The sequence below is a fragment of the Ctenopharyngodon idella genome, chromosome 15, assembly GCF_019924925.1.
Source record: "Ctenopharyngodon idella isolate HZGC_01 chromosome 15, HZGC01, whole genome shotgun sequence".
Classification (NCBI taxonomy): domain Eukaryota; kingdom Metazoa; phylum Chordata; class Actinopteri; order Cypriniformes; family Xenocyprididae; genus Ctenopharyngodon; species Ctenopharyngodon idella.
Window position 1 is genome coordinate 32,240,218 of NC_067234.1, and position 17,009 is coordinate 32,257,226.

A 17,009-nucleotide genomic window follows, 5' to 3' on the forward strand; every position below is an offset into this window, starting at 1 on the left:
GGCGAGTTTGCTGGCCAATTAAGAACAGGGATCCCATGGTCCTTAAACCAGGTACTGGTAGCTTTGGCACTTTGTGCAGGTGCCAAGTCCTATTGGAAAATGAAATCTGCATCTCCATAAAGTTGGTCAGCAGCAGGAAGCATGAAGTGCTCTAAAACTTCCTGGTATACGGCTGCGTAGACCTTGGACCTCAGAAAACACAGTGGACCAACACCAGCAGATGACATGGCACCCCAAACCATCACTGACTGTGGAAACTTTACACTGGACCTCAAGCAACGTGGATTGTGTGCCTCTCCTCTCTTCCTCCAGACTCTGGGACCCTGATTTCCAAAGGAAATGCAAAATTTACTTTCATCGGAGAACATAACTTTGGACCACTCAGCAGCAGTCCAGTCCTTTTTGTCTTTAGCCCAGGCGAGACGCTTCTGACGCTGTCTGTTGTTCAAGAGTGGCTTGACACAAGGAATGCGACAGCTGAAACCCATGTCTTGCATACGTCTGTGCGTAGTGGTTCTTGAAGCACTGACTCCAGCTGCAGTCCACTCTTTGTGAATCTCCCACACTTTTTTGAATGGGTTTTGTTTCACAATCCTCTCCAGGGTGCGGTTATCCCTATTGCTTGTACACTTTTTTCTACCACATCTTTTCCTTCCCTTCGCCTCTCTATTAATGTGCTTGGACACAGAGCCTCTTTTGCAATGACCTTTTGTGTCTTGCCCTCCTTGTGCAAGGTGTCAATGGTCGTCTTTTGGACAACTGTCAAGTCAGCAGTCTTCCCCATGATTGTGTAGCCTAACTAGACTGAGAGACCATTTAAAGGCCTTTGCAGGTGTTTTGAGTTAATTAGCTGATTAGGCACCAGGTGTCTTCAATATTGAACATTTTCACAATATTCAATTCAATTCAATTCACATTTATTTGTATAGCGCTTTTCACAATACATATCGTTTCAAAGCAGCTTTACAGAGAGTGCATGTCAACATTACAATTTGGAGAATGCAGTTAGCTAACAATGTAATAGTTTAGGCAATTAATATACAATCACTGTTAGCAATTTAATTGAAGGTAGAAGCAAAGAGCTCCTGGAAAAATGAATTACATATTAACAATAATTAGGATATATAGAAATTTGCGAATGTGCGTGTTGATCCAAATGTTGCATCTTCTGAAGTCCTCGCAGGAGTTGGCGCCGTCTCTTCCAAAGTTTTAGTCATCTGAGGTCTTCCTAAGAGGCTGGATCCAAACTGAAACTGATGTACTCTAAACGGGCGTCCCGAGGTAAAACGGAAAAGCAAATGGAGAATAATTAGCATAGCTGCTGTTCATAACATTAAGCAAAGATAGTCATGTGCAATTGATCTGATATGAGATTCATTATGTGAACGCCTGGCTAAAGAGATGTGTCTTTAATCTAGATTTAAACTGGGTGAGCGAGTCTGAGCCCCGAACATTATCAGGAAGGCTATTCCAGAGTTTAGGAGCCAAATGTGAAAACGCTCTCCCTCCTTTAGAGGACTTAGCTATCCAAGGTACAACCAGAAGTCCAGAGTTTTGTGATCTTAAAGAGCGTGAAGGATTGTAGGGCGATAGAAGATCGGTTAAGTACACAGGAGCTAAACCATTTAGAGCCTTATAGGTCATTAGCAGTACTTTATAATCGATACGGAACTTAATAGGTAACCAGTGTAGAGATGATAAAACTGGTGTTATATGATCATATTTTCTTGACCTGGTAAGAACTCTAGCAGCTGCATTTTGTACTAACTGTAGCTTGTTTATTGAGGAAGCAGGACAACCAGCTAGTAATGCATTACAGTAATCTAGTCTAGACATCATGAAAGCATGAACTAACTTTTCTGCATCAGAAACAGATAACATATTCCGTATCTTAGCAATGTTTCTGAGGTGGAAGAAGGCTGTTTTTGTAACATATGAAATATGATTTTCAAAGGACAAGTTGCTGTCTAATATAACACCCAGGTCTTTAACTGTCGAGGATGGAGTAACAGTACATCCTTCTAAATGCAGATTGTAGTCTGAGAGATTCTGTGTACAGGTTTTTGGCCCAATAAGTAATACTTCAGTCTTATCTGAATTTAATAGAAGAAAATTACTAGTCATCCAATGTTTTACTTCTTTAACACACTCTGTCAGATTGGATAATTTAGAGTTTTCATCTGGTTGTGTTGAAATATATAACTGAGTATCATCGGCATAGCAGTGGAAACTAATTCCATGTCTTCTTATAATATTACCAAGGGGCAGCATGTATATTGAAAATAGCAGAGGGCCTAACACAGATCCTTGAGGCACTCCATAATTTACTATCGTTATCTTAGATTTTTCCCCGTTTAAATAAACAAAATTGTGACGGTCTGATAGATACGACCTAAACCACCGTAATGCCTGTCCCTGGATACCAGTGTAATTCTGTAGTCGATCTAGAAGTATTTTATGATCTATAGTGTCGAACGCAGCACTGAGATCAAGTAACACTAGTATTGAGATACAGCCTTGGTCAGAAGCTAGAAGTAAGTCATTTGTAATTTTAACGAGCGCAGTTTCTGTGCTATGATGAGGCCTGAATCCTGACTGAAATTTTTCATAGATAGCATTTTTTTGCAAGAAGGAGCACAATTGGACCGACACCACTTTTTCTAGTATTTTAGATATAAATGAAAGATTTGAAATGGGTCTGTAATTTGCCAATACATTTGGATCTAATTGTGGTTTCTTAATGAGAGGCTTAATAACTGCTAACTTGAACGGTCTTGGAACATGACCTAGAGATAAAGACGAGTTAATAATATTGAGAAGAGGCTCTTCTGCTACAGGTAACAATTCTTTCAGTAGTTTAGTGGGTATTGGATCTAATAAACATGTTGTTGGTTTAGACGCAGTGATAAGTTTATTTAGCTCTTCCTGTCCTATAGTTGTAAAGCACTGCAACTGTTCTTGAGGGACGATAATTGAGGCTGAATCATAAAACTCTGTCAAGGGTTGTACATTTACAATTGTATTTCTGATGCTTTCGATTTTTTCAGTAAAGAAATTCATAAAGTCATCGCTACTAAACTGTAATGAAATGTTTTGTTCTGGTGATGTCTGTTTATTTGTTAATCTAGCCACTGTACTAAACAAGAACCTTGGATTGTTTTGGTTATTTTCTATGAGTATTTTCTATAATATTCTAATTTTCTGAGATACTGAATTTGGGATTTTCCTTAGTTGTCAGTTATAATCATCAAGATTAAAAGAAATAAACATTTGAAATATATCAGTCTGTGTGTAATGAATGAATATAATATACAAGTTTCACTTTTTGAATGGAATTAGTGAAATAAATCAACTTTTTGATGATATTCTAATTATATGACCAGCACCTGTACACAGTGATGTCAGGAATCAGTGGAAGCAGCAATAACAATCCAATCAAATATAATTTGCTGACGTTTATTCATATCAGACACATTAGTGGGCCTAAGAAACTATACAGTTTACTCTATTATTCTTCCAGTTCACCAGCCACTTGTATGTATTTCAGGAGAAACTGATGAATTCACGAGCTGTAAATCCGACTGACAGGACTTAAAGGGTTAAATATCCTAGGTACAACCAGAAGCCCAGAGTTTTGTGAACTTAAAGAGCATGATGGATTGTGGGCATTTAGGGCCTTATAGGTCAGTAGCAATACTTTATAATCAATATGGAACTTAATAGGTAGCCAGTGTAGAGATGATAAATTGGTGTTATATGATCATATTTCCTTGACCTGGTAGGAACTCTAACAGCTACATTTTGGACTAATTGTAGCTTGTTTATTGAGGATGCAGGACAACCAGTTAGTAATGCATTACAGTAATCTTTAGGTCATGAATGCATGAACTAACTTTTCTGCATCAGAAACAGATAGCATGTTCAGTAGCTTAGCGATGTTTCTGAGGTGGAAGAAGGCTGTTTTTGTATCATAGGAAAAATGATTTTCAAAAGACAAGTTGATTTAAAATATAACATTCTGGTATTTAACTGTAGACAATGAAGTAACAGTACATCCTTCCACATCAGTAGATGAACAACAAAAAACAAAAAAATCGCTTAATAAACTAATTTAATACTGCAGTCCCTACAGCATTATTGCTTTAATGTTTTATAGCAGTGGTTCTCAATCAAACTATATTTTGGTACATATTCATCTGTCACTTGGTAATGTGGTTCATATCTATACAGTTGCCCAGTATCTGCTTCATCTGTTAGGCTGATGAATCACAAACCTGTCAGTTTCATAGAAGATTTAGCTCCGCCTTCACAGAGCAGGTAAGCAGTGAGAAAAAGAAAACACAATCATTCTGTTGGTTCATGAGGAGACAGAGTGAAATCCAGAGCACACATGGTAAGTACAACTACACAGACTGAGAGAAGAATGTTGGATAGATTACATTAGGCAAGATAAATCATTTTGAGTTAAAGAGTAAAGACTAAAATACATTTGAAACTGTCTAATCTGAAGATTTTCAGTTATATTATTTGCAGAATGCATTCAAGTTTATGCATTACAAAAAGCACAAAATAAACACTATGCTTCCACTACAACAATCTAATTTTAATGATCACAAAATTTGTGTATTTATGTTTAGTCAGACATTGTGAAACAATCAAAGCCTTGCACAACCTGAACGTATGTGAACTATATAACTAAACCAGGAAATATCTTTACAGGCAACTCATAAACCTGTCAAACCGGATTCTGTTTTATTTGTGTCTCTCATTGCTTTTCTTCCTCATTCCCTGTCATTTGATTTCATAAAGTCTTTGAGAGAATAAAATAATGTTTGTTTATTTATTTATTTGTCTTTATTTGATTATGATGGACACAGACAGAATTAATTTGTTCAGCAGTTAGGAAAACACAAACACCATAATGAATGCTGAAGAAGACACTGATTATCACAACGCTTGCAATGGAGAGAAAAGGTGAGAGAAATGTTTTTTTTTTTGTCCATGTATCATATTTATATAGATATAAATCAAATATAAATTAATATTTTAAAGAAGCATATTCTTTATATTTATGTGTAAGTGACAGATCAAAGAAATTCAGTTCAAAACAACTCAGTTTAAAATTGGAGATTAAATCATACTGATATAACCTAGCACAGCTAATTATATTTTATTGCAAAATGCATTGACAATCTTAATATAATCTAAATGAAAGTGATGTTGAATTGCTCTGAACTATAAAGACTTGTGTTGTATCTGACAGTGTTCAGCGGGAAAGATCACATTCACCTGTCAGTGTTTTATCCATGAAGAGTGACAAATCAATGAAAATACCAATTCAGTTAAAAAATGGAGATTCTCTGTTTAAGCAAAGGTAAATCCAATACCATTTATGTTTACATATGGCTTAGCATACCTGTGTTGCTTTTCATCCTATAGCAAGATGAAAATAATGTTTTCTTTGCAAATAACCTTTCATTAATAAAGATTAATGAAACCAACTTTTTAAATTTACTTGGACAATCTTTAACTTTCGAGAAAAAGGTTGTTGTTTTTCAGGTCTCTGGAGAGATCAGATTCAGCTGTCCCCAGTGTTTTGTCCATGAAGAGTGACAAATCAATGAAAATACCAATTCAGTTAAAAAATGGAGATTCTCTGTTTGATCAGAGGTACAATTTTATGTGATGTAGCTTTGATGGTTTTGGCAATATTGTGAGAAAAAACTAACATTTTGCTTTCAAATGATACAGTATTGTCCTTAACAAATGTTGACGACATCAACTTTTACTTGGAAGCACATAATCGTTGTTGTTCAATGGTGAGATGGATTATGTTGCCTTTTGCAGTTCTTTGGAGAGATCACATTCATCTGATCCCAGTATTTGGTCCCTGAAAAGTGACAAATCAATGAAAATACCAATTCAGTTAAAGGATGGAGATCTAATAAATGATGGAAGGTGAATATAGTATAACTGTGTTTTAAATGATCTATGGTTTTGGTGTTATTGTGACATAGAAAAAACTAAAAGTTTGCTTGCAAATTCTATTTTTCTTAAAAATCTTTGACATTCTCTTTTATACGCTAGAAAGTAATAATTTTGAACTACGCTGAGATGGATTATGTTGTTTTTTCAGTTCTGAGAAAGTGTCACATTCATCTAAACCCAGTGTTTTGTCCCTGAAAAGTGACAAATCAATGAAAATACCAATTCAGTTAAAAAATGGATATTCTCTGTTTGACCAAAGGTAAATCTATTTATCTTTTATTAGCATGTAGTATATCTGTGATAATTGTAGTCCTAAATCTATAAATAACACTGTTTGTGAATGTTTAAAAAGTTTTTCTCAATCCCTTACACACTAAATTGTATTCTATTATTTTCAAACCATTCATTTATTTCTGAAATCAAAGATGCATTTCTCAATTCTATAAATATTTTTAACCTATTTTCACTAATTTTTCAAACTGCTAAATGTTCTGCAGAACTACACACAGAACTATCTTCATTAGGCACAGGTTTAACCACAGTCTCATTCAGGCTGAATAAGCAATGGATATAACAACCCAAACTCAAACAACACATTCTCCACAAACTAAGTAATTGTTCATTGGTTTCTGTGAAACTGAGGCCAAAGTTTTGATAGAACAGAATGTGTTTTTTTAAAACATTTTGAGAATGTTTTGAAATATATTTTGTGTGTATATATATATATATCAGTGGCGAGCGGTGATTTTTTTAACCGGGTATGCTAGGTGGTGCGTCATGTAAAAATAAAATGTGACCGATGCAGTTTGAATGGGTTTATAGATAATATGCGAGATGCTCGCATTCTCATGACAAATAGCAAAACAGTGAAAAGTATTTCTAATATGTTGGACCTTTTATTGAGAGTAGCCTATATTTACCTGAGATGTGCCTTCACAAGCAACCGTAAGAGCTTTTGTGATGTTTGAGTCGACGGAGGCGCAACATGCGAAAGGTGCGTTTGCAAAATATGCTGTATTTTTGTAATCCGCTACTGTCACACAAGCAACATACTTCACCTTTAAACGTATCAGTTTAACAAATAAAAAACACCATGGCGTCAATTTAAATGTATACCAGAAGTACTTTTTAAATGAATAGTTAAAAATAAGTATAACATAATTAGTATTAGCAGCCTATTATAAATAAAAAATAAAATGTAATTATAATAAATATAAGTAGGCTATAATAAATAAAAATATATGTATTTTTTAAAAATAAGTTGAAATTATGCAAACTGATGACTTTAACAAACGCAAAGACTATTGATTAACATCCTCTAAAAGGCCTAGTAGGACTGTTTTAAACAATTTATAAGTTTTCATTAAAAAAAAATCAGTATGGAGAAAATGAAATACTATGAAAATAGTTTTAGTTATGATTTTTCTCCCCATTTGGTTAAGTCTAGTTCGTTTTGTATCAAATACAATGTGATTTTCGGTGATCGAGATCTTGGCTCAGCTCATTTTTCCTCTTGGGCGAGCGACTCGATCACAGCTTATCCTGCCCATGAAATCCACCATAGGCCAGCAAACCAATGAAACACGGGACGATGACAACGTTTCATAACAAAAGCGCCAAGGCGCATAAGTTGCTGTAGATCAGCTTACCCGGAAGTCTCCGTAACTGGCAGATTTAAAGAAAATTACCGTCGTTTGGCAAATTAATAAATTACGGACAGTTACATATGCATTACCAATCATGTAGGCTTTATGGTACACCTCAAACAAGGGATTTAATAGTAAATTATAATGTTAATAGCCGAGGTCACGAATTGCTTGGGTATGCAGAGCATTCGCAGCTTATATGGACTGCACGCCACTGATTATATATATATATATATATATATATATATAGTTGTTCTGTCTATATTTTGAAATGCATCTAAGCAATGGAGAGAAAAATCAAATCAATCTGAATTTTATTTCTATTAATAGTTCATTCTTCAGTTCCCTAGAGATATCAAATTCACCGTATCACAGTGCAACACAAAAGACAAATTACTGGAGAGATGAAACAAATCTACCCCATCAGAGGTATTGTTTCATTCTTATAACCTGTTGATGTTCATTCACGCTAAAGGGTGCTCTTATGTGCTTCCCAGGTCAAAGAGTTTACCACAAGAGTTTCAGGGGGGTCTGATGACTCACCATGTCAATCGCAGTGAATAAGGATGAGTACAGATGATTTGCTGTTAACTCACAGCTGCAGGGTTTAAGAAATGAATAGCAGGGCATCTCTGACTTCCTCATTGTTCAGCTGCCATCATGCTGATCTCTCACATGATCTGTTTTTGAAAACTGAGAAATAACACATAGTTAAACAAAATTTAAGTCATTATTCAATTAATACTGTATCTCACTTATGAGAATCAACAATCTTGTATTTTTAGCAATTTGTTCAAATAGAGAAGTAATAATCTTCATTAGTAGAAAAAGCAATCTAATTAAATTAATCACAAAAAAGTATCGCAGATATTATAAAAGAGGAAATACTACATGATATTGTGTTTAAAATATTTATCTGCTATAAAACAATTGGTATTGTTTGAATATCATGAAAAAGGGTTTCAAGTTTACATAACTATATATGCAGCCTATACAGACAATATATATTTTTCTTATTTGATTCTGAAAAGATTATGTTTTTACAGACATGATGCTCCTCATCCTGAGATCCACCAAAAATTTAAATCTGACATGAAAATGAAGCATCGCTACATTTTTGAAGGCCTGGCAAAGCAGGGAAACCCAACACTCCTGAATGAGATCTACACCGATCTCTACATCACAGAGGGTGGGAATGCAGAGATCAGTAATGAACATGAAATTAAAAGGATTGAAAAAATATTAAAGACTGCAGCAGAAATAACAGTACCAATCAAATGCAACAACATCTTTAGGCCTTTACCTGAACAAGACAAACCCATCAGAACTGTGCTGACAAAGGGAGTCGCTGGCATTGGAAAAACAGTCTCTGTGCAGAAGTTCATCCTGGACTGGGCTGAAGGGAAAGAGAATCAGGATGTCCAGCTCATATTTCCACTTCCTTTCAGAGAGCTCAACTTGATGAAGGACAAAAGATTCAGTTTAGTTGGTCTTCTTCAAACCTTCTTTATGAGAGAGACAAGTTTACATCTGATTCAAAACTCCTCTGTCGTTTTCATCTTTGATGGTCTGGATGAGTGCCGTCTTCCCTTAAACTTTCACAGCAATGAGACTCTACGGGATGCGACTAAAGAGACATCAGTGGACGTGTTGCTGACGAACCTCATTGTGGGGAATCTGCTTCCCTCTGCTCTCATCTGGATCACCTCCAGACCAGCAGCAGCTGATCTCGTCCCCTCTGAGTGTGTCCATCGAGTGACAGAGGTACGAGGCTTCAATGAGCCACAGAAGGAGGAATACTTCAGGAAGAGAATCAGTGATCAGAGTCTGGCCAATACAATCATCTCACACCTGAAGTCATCAAGGAGCCTCTACATCATGTGCCACATCCCAGTGTTCTGCTGGATCTCAGCCACTGTTCTAGAGAAGATGTTGAGTGAAGCAGAGAGTGGAGAGATTCCCAAGACTCTCACTCAAATGTACACACACTTCCTGATGGCACAGATTAGCATCAAAGATACAAAGTATACTGAGGAGGAGGACAAAGATAAAGAGATGATTTTCAAACTGGGAAAACTGGCATACGAGCAACTGGAAAGAGGCAATGTGATCTTCTATGAGGAAGACCTGAGAGAGTGTGGCATTGATGTGACAGAAGCATCAGTGTACTCAGGATTGTGCACTCAGATCTTCAGAGAGGAGTTTGGCTGGTATCAGGGGAAAGTCTTCTGCTTTGTTCATCTGAGCATTCAGGAACATCTAGCAGCTCTATATGTGCATCTCTCCTTCCACAACACCGGCAAAAATGTGCTTGTAGAAGGCGAAGCAAAGGAATCAACAATTAATGTGACAGTGCCAATTATACTCAAATGTGCAGTTGATAAATCTTTAGAAAGTAAGAATGGACATCTCGATCTCTTTCTTCGCTTTCTCATGGGACTTTCAATGGAGTCAAATCGGGGCCTCCTAGAAAGGCATTTTAAGAAAAGAACAATCATCCCCCAGGACATTACTGAGATTACTGAGTATCTCAAGGAAAAGATAAAAACCTGTTGTCCAGAAACGGGTATCCTTATGTTCCACTGTCTAAATGAACTCAATGATCATTCTCTAATTAATGAAATCCAAAAGTACATAACCTCAGGAAAAGTTAAAGACATCCAGTCCCAAGAACTTGGTTTTGCTCTATTGTTCATTTTAATGACATCAGATGAGAAGTTTGATGAGTTTGAACTACGTCAATATGGTAGATCAGACGTATTCTTTAACTGGCTGGAACCTGTGATCAGGCTGTCTACAAAGGCCCGGTGAGAAATTTTTGTGAAAGGGCGAAAAAAACAAACAAACAAAAAAATCTTGACAATCTTTCTTACTCTTCTAGGTTGCATGACTGTAATATCACAGAAAGTGCCTGCGTAATGCTGACTAAAATTCTTTCATCACAATCCAATGTGAGAGAGCTGGATCTGAGCCACAACAACCTGCAGGATTCAGGAGTAGAAATACTCAGTGTTGGATTAAAGAAATCATGCTACGCCCCAGCAATGTACGCTTCTATAGAATAAAGTTAAATATGACAACATTATATTACTAATACACTATTTACATATGAAGATATTTAATGAAATGTTTCTGTGTCACTTCAGAATGATGGAATGGTTCAACAGTAGGCCAAATGTTCCAAACCAAAAGCTTTTGTATGAAGCTTTTATATCTGTCACTGCTGGACTACAGGACACAGAGTGCAGACTGGAATCTTTGAAGTAGGTTGTCATCTCTTAAAAAGACATGAATGAGTCCTTATCATGCAAATTGTGCAACATGGATTGTTGCCGTTAGATTGAGACTAAATATTAAAGATGCACTGATACTATTTTGCAATTTCTCCACCAATACAGATTATTCAGTGATATCTCCCGATAACGATACAAATAGTTTGGGGGTTCTGCCTTTATACCTTCTTTTAAATTAATGATAATTTCATTATAATTAATAATTTATCATTATATATTTAATTATTATATTTTGAAAGAAATGCAAATAAAAATTGTATTCTCTCCATTTCATCAACTTGTTTCAGAGTAACTGGTATCAGTTATAAACAAATACATAACGCATTAATATTAACACACATTAACTAGATTCTGGTGATTAAATGAACATTTTTTAACTTTCTGAATGTTATTAATTGACAATTACTATAAATATTGAACATCAAACTAGTTTCTTAGCATTTTCTTTACACAAAGCCCAAATGCAGTTCATTTTCCTGCCCTCTTTTGATTGACAGGATATATCGGCCCTGACTATGGGTTGTTTTTAAACTATCGGTCGATAGCCGACAGTGTGAAAATTTGCTTTTATTGGCCAATACCGATTATTGACCGATATATCAGTGCATCTCTACTAAATATATTTTCTTTTCTCTGTAGTCTAAAGAACTGTAAAGTAACAGAAGCAGGCTGTGTTTTCCTGAGCTCAGCTTTAAGTTTAAACCCTTCTCATCTGAGAGTGCTGGACCTGAGCTGGAACAACATAGGAGACTCTGGAGTGAAACATCTCTGTGCTTCTCTGGAGAAAGTTCAGTGTGCACTGGAAATACTGAAGTGAGTTATAGCACAACATAATATACTGAATTGTGAAATTATTTGAAATTAATAATGACTAAAGAGCCTTTAATTGCTTCATTAACAAATTAAATAAACATTATTTCATCCCATTAAAAACAATCTTTATTCATTTAAAAAGCAATATTTCCCACCAATAACAGAGCCCTACAGAGACATTGCAAGTATAACAAAAACCTGACTAAAAAATGATATACTGATAAAGACTGTGAGAGAAACGTACCTATGTTTGAACCACATTCCACTGAGGTCAGAATGATTTCTCAGGTTGGACAAATGTGGAATGACTGAGAAAAGTTGCAGTTCTCTGGCTTCAGCTCTCAGCTCAAAGACCTCCAGTCTGACAGATCTGGATCTGAGTATTAATGATCTACAAGACTCAGGTGTGACGAAGCTCTGTGTCGCACTGCAGAATCCTCACTGCAAACTAGAGAAGCTGAGGTAAATGTCTGGAAAAATCTTATGTAGTGCAATATTAGATCCAAAGCCATTCAAATCTGATTAAGCAACTGTTAAACTAAGTAGTAACAGCAAACCACTGACCTGTGCTTACAAATCCACTCTGCTCTCTTCAGGCTGTCCAACTGTAATGTTACACATGAAGGTGTGGCGGCACTGACCGAAGCTCTGAAATCAAATCCATCCCACCTGAAAGAGCTTGATCTGCTTGAGAATGATCTGGAAGAGTCAGACTTGAATGTGCTCTCCATGATCCTGGACAAGTCATCATAAAAACAGAAAAAACAACACTAACACAAATCTTTAGAAAGACACCTCTAGAAAGCAATATTTAATCTTTGATAGTCTGGATAGGTTGTTTTCGGAAATATATACACATGTATATACTGTATATATATATACAATTTGTTTAATAAACATCAAGTATACCACATACAAACCAGTTGTTAAAGTTTATTATCTAGATACAAAACACAATCATTTATGATCATACACAAATCACCAAAAGAAGTAATAGAAACTGTGAAAATGAAAGAACTCATTTACCTGTTTTATTGTTTTTTTATGTTCTACTGCTTACAATGAGACTGACGGATCTGAGTGGACCGCACTCAACAGGGCTTTTCACACTTGTAAAATTTAACCCTGGGTCATTCTGAACCCTAGGGTAAACAGTATCCTGGGTTATCTGCTTCACCTTTCACACCGCTCATAATTTACCCAGGGTTAAAAATTAATCATGATATTCATAAGCTGACATTTCACACTGAACATTCCTAAACCTTGGGTTAACGTACTTTGCGTGTTTGCAGTGTCAGTGTTATTGATTGGATGATTGCAGTATGCGTCATGTTTACAAAAAGGCTCTTACATTACCCATCTTCACATTATATATTGCCAACTGTACTATTAAGTTTATACTGAATGAATTTTATCAGACTATAAAGGTAAGAATGAAACGACTATGCTTACTGGTGATAACCTGGGGCAAATTGCATAGAATGTCAACGAAGGGACAGAAATTTGTGTTCCGAAGATGAATGAAAGTCTTACAGGTTTGGAACAACATGAAGATGAGTAAATTATGACAGAATTTTTATTTTTGGGTGAACTATCCCTTTAAGTGCAATGTGAAAAGCCCTAAGTTGCATCTAAAATCGAATACTTCCCTACTATACAGCATGCTGCGAAAAACAGTATGTGACAAAAGAAAGTACCCACAAAGAGTACCTGGATGACCTACTATTTCCGACGACATTCTGAAGTGTGCATACGATGGATACTTTACTATCCCATTTGGCCATGGGAGCGGATTATAGAATGGCAGATTACATGATAATGACAGCATTCATTTAGTAAATCCTGACAGTAGTTTTTTAATGCCAGAGGAGTGTTTGCGCTGGTGCAAGCTGTTAAATCTGGCCCTAAGAAAGTAAAATATATGCATGAAATTATCAACACAACACACTGTGCCTACAGTTTTCTCTGAAGATTCACTTGATAAGTATTCACAGAAGTCTACTTTTTATCTAGAATTTAAAAATACAAACAAGCAAGCCCAGCCCAGATGAGAAAACTAACGCAAAAGTAACATAACGCATTACTTCCACAAAAAGTAACTAATTAACACAATTAGTTACTTTTTTAGGGAGTAACACAATATTGTAACGCATTACTTTTAAAAGTAACTTTCCCCAACACTATTTACAGCAATGGTTTTCAATTAAACCTCACAGTATTTTCATCTGTCACTTGGTAATGTGGTTCATATTTATACTGTAGCCCAGTATTTATCTGTGCATCACAAACCTGTCAGTTTCATAGATTTAGATCCACCTTCACAGAGCAGGTAAGCAGTGAGAAAACAGAAAACACAATCATTCTGTTGTTTAATGAAGACAGTGAGTGGAATCCAGAGCACACATGGTAAGTACAACTACACAGACTGAGAGAAGAATGTTGGAGAGATTATATTAGGCAGGATATATCATTTTGAGTTAAAGAGTAAAGACTAAAATACATTTGACATTGTCTAATCTGAAGATTTTCAGTTATTTGCAGAATGCATTCAAGTTTAAGTGCTATAAAAATCACAAAATAAATGCTATGCTTCCACTACAACAACCTAATTTTATGATCACAAAATGTGTGTCTTTTTGTTTAATCAGACACTGTGAAACAATCAAAGCCTTACACAACATGAAAGTATGTGAACTATATAAATAAACCAGGAAAGAACTTTCCAGACAACTCATAAACCAGTCAAACCAGATTCTGTTTTTTTGTGTCTTTCATTGCTTTTCTTTCTCATTCCCATTCGTTTGATTTTATAAAGTCTTTGAGAGAGTAAACTGTTCATTCATTTATTTATTTTTTTTATTTGTCTTTATTTGATTATGATGGACACAGACAGAACTAATTTGTTCAGAAGTTAGGAAAACACAAACACCATAATGAATGCTGAAGAAGACACTGATTATCACATCGCTTGCAATGGAGAGAAAGGGTGAGAGAAATGTTTTTTTGTCAATGTATCATATTTATATAGATATAAATCAAATATAAATTAATATTTTAAAGAAGCATATTCTTTATATCTATGTATAAGTGACAGATCAAATAAATTCAGTTCAAACCAACTCAGTTTAAAATTGAAGATTAAATCATACTGATATAACCTAGCACAGCTAATTATATTTTATTACAAAAGGCATTGACAAACTTAATATAATCTAAATGAAAGTGATGTTGAATTGCTCTGAACTATGAAGATGTATTGTGTTGTATCTGACAGTGTTCAGCAGGAAAGATCACATTCACCTGTCAGTGTTTTATCCATGAAGAGTGACAAATCAATGAAAATACCAATTCAGTTAAAAAATGAAGATTCTGAGTTTAACCAAAGGTAAATCCAATTATATTTATGTTTGCATGTGGTGTAGTATACCTGTGTTGCTTTTGATCCTATTAGCAAGATGAAAATAATGTTTTCTTTGCAAATAACCTTTTATTAATTAATGAAACCAACTTTTTAATTTACTTGAACATAATATTCAACTTTAGAGAGATATAGATTAATGAAATGAAATATTTTGTTGACAAGAACATAATCTTTAACTTTCGAGAAAAAGATTGTTGTTTTTCAGGTCTCTGGAGAGATCAGATTCAGCTGTCCCCAGTGTTTTGTCCATGAAAAGTGACAAATCAATGAAAACACCAATTCAGTTAAAAAATAGAGATTCTCTGTTTGATCAGAGCTAAATAGAACTATTTTTATGTGACATAACTTTGATGGTTTTGGCAATATTGTGAGATAAAACTAACATTTTGCTTTCAAATGATACAGTATTGTCCTTAACAAATCTTGATGACATCAACTTTTACTTGGAAGCACATAATCGTTGTTGTTCAATGGTGAGATGGATTATGTTGCCTTTTGCAGTTCTTTGGAGAGATCACATTCATCTGATCCCAGTATTTGGTCCCTGAAAAGTGACAAATCAATGAAAACACCAATTCAGTTAAAGGATGGAGATCTTATAAATGATGGGAGGTGAATACAGTATAACTCCGTTTTAAATTACCTATAGTTTTGGTGCTATTGTGAGATAGACAAAGCTAAGTTTGCTTGCAAATATATCAATGAATGACACAGTTTTGGTGCTCATGGTGTGTGCATTAATGTGTGAAAAATACCTGCTAATTATGTTGCTTATTCCGATCACTTATAATGGACACTTTTTTTGCATTTAAATGGGCTTATTCTGACTGTTGACACTGAAAATGATGCATGTGTTTTTCTGACGGTATCGGGCAATTCTTGATTGCCGTTTTGACACAGTCTACCTGGACATTTTAAGTCATATTTGGTAATTCTCTTTAATGTATTTGCCCTGATTTGATTCATTTTCCTGGGAAACTGATCTTTTTTTTTTTTTTAATTATTATTATTTTGTCATCATTATTTTGTTTTAACAAGTTAAAAATGGTCCATATCAACCTTGATTGACATGGCAATAAAATTCTATCCCATTATTTTGACAGTTAAAGTTTTGGGCAGTTGGAGTTAGAGTGGGCGGGTTTTTGTGAGATTTTTGGGCTGGAAATCGTCCACCCAATCTGTCAGCCCTGGATGGGAGGAAAAAATATTTTTCAAAGCTTTTGCTTTCTCTTCAAAACTTGTTGTGAGCTCGGACAAACACTTCCTGTTTAATGTCCTTCTGGCAGTGTTTCAGACAGATCCATACATTAACAATGGAATGGTTCATAAAGTTTTATCTTGAACTTGGCCTTAAGTTTAAAGAAATATGGTTAGTGCTTAGTTCAAGGAGTTCAGTAAAGTCGGCAATATATTCACAGATTCAAACTTCCTGGATCAATAACTCATGAAATAAACGTTGTTAAAACACAAATAACACCTCTTTCCAAACATAGTAACGTAGACAATGAGCTGCAACCACATTTTCCACAAAATGAATTAACTTCATTAACTCATCCTCATCAACTTAAATGTTACACACTGTAGTGTCACCAAATTCAGTTTAAACATCAATGCTTTCTTGCTGGTTATTATACAACAATTAGTTTGATAAAATGTGCTTTTGCATCATTTTTTATGATTTTAATGATGAAAAAAGCACATAATTGTTGTTGTTCAATGGTGAGATGTATTATGTTGTCTTTTGCAGTTCTGAGGAAAGATCACATTCACCTGATCCCAGTGTTTTGTCCCTGAAAAGTGACAAATCAATGAAAACACCAATTCAGTTAAAAAATGGATATTCTCTGT

The 17,009-nt window shown here is 35.1% G+C and overlaps 1 protein-coding gene across 1 annotated transcript in view; it reads left to right on the top strand.

Moving 5' to 3' along the window:
• The first annotated feature begins 4,348 nt into the window (after nt 1–4,348).
• LOC127495604 (uncharacterized) overlaps nt 4,349–17,009 on the top strand; it is a 30,070-nt gene continuing 17,409 nt past the window's right edge. The window contains 13 exon segments of the mRNA XM_051862544.1: nt 4,349–4,393; nt 4,878–4,974; nt 5,264–5,374; nt 5,545–5,670; nt 5,848–5,958; nt 6,137–6,247; nt 7,965–8,063; nt 8,681–10,441; nt 10,516–10,680; nt 10,781–10,897; nt 11,567–11,740; nt 12,029–12,202; nt 12,337–12,489. Coding sequence (XP_051718504.1) covers nt 4,922–4,974; nt 5,264–5,374; nt 5,545–5,670; nt 5,848–5,958; nt 6,137–6,247; nt 7,965–8,063; nt 8,681–10,441; nt 10,516–10,680; nt 10,781–10,897; nt 11,567–11,740; nt 12,029–12,202; nt 12,337–12,489 — 3,155 coding nt within the window. The 5' untranslated portion in view covers nt 4,349–4,393; nt 4,878–4,921.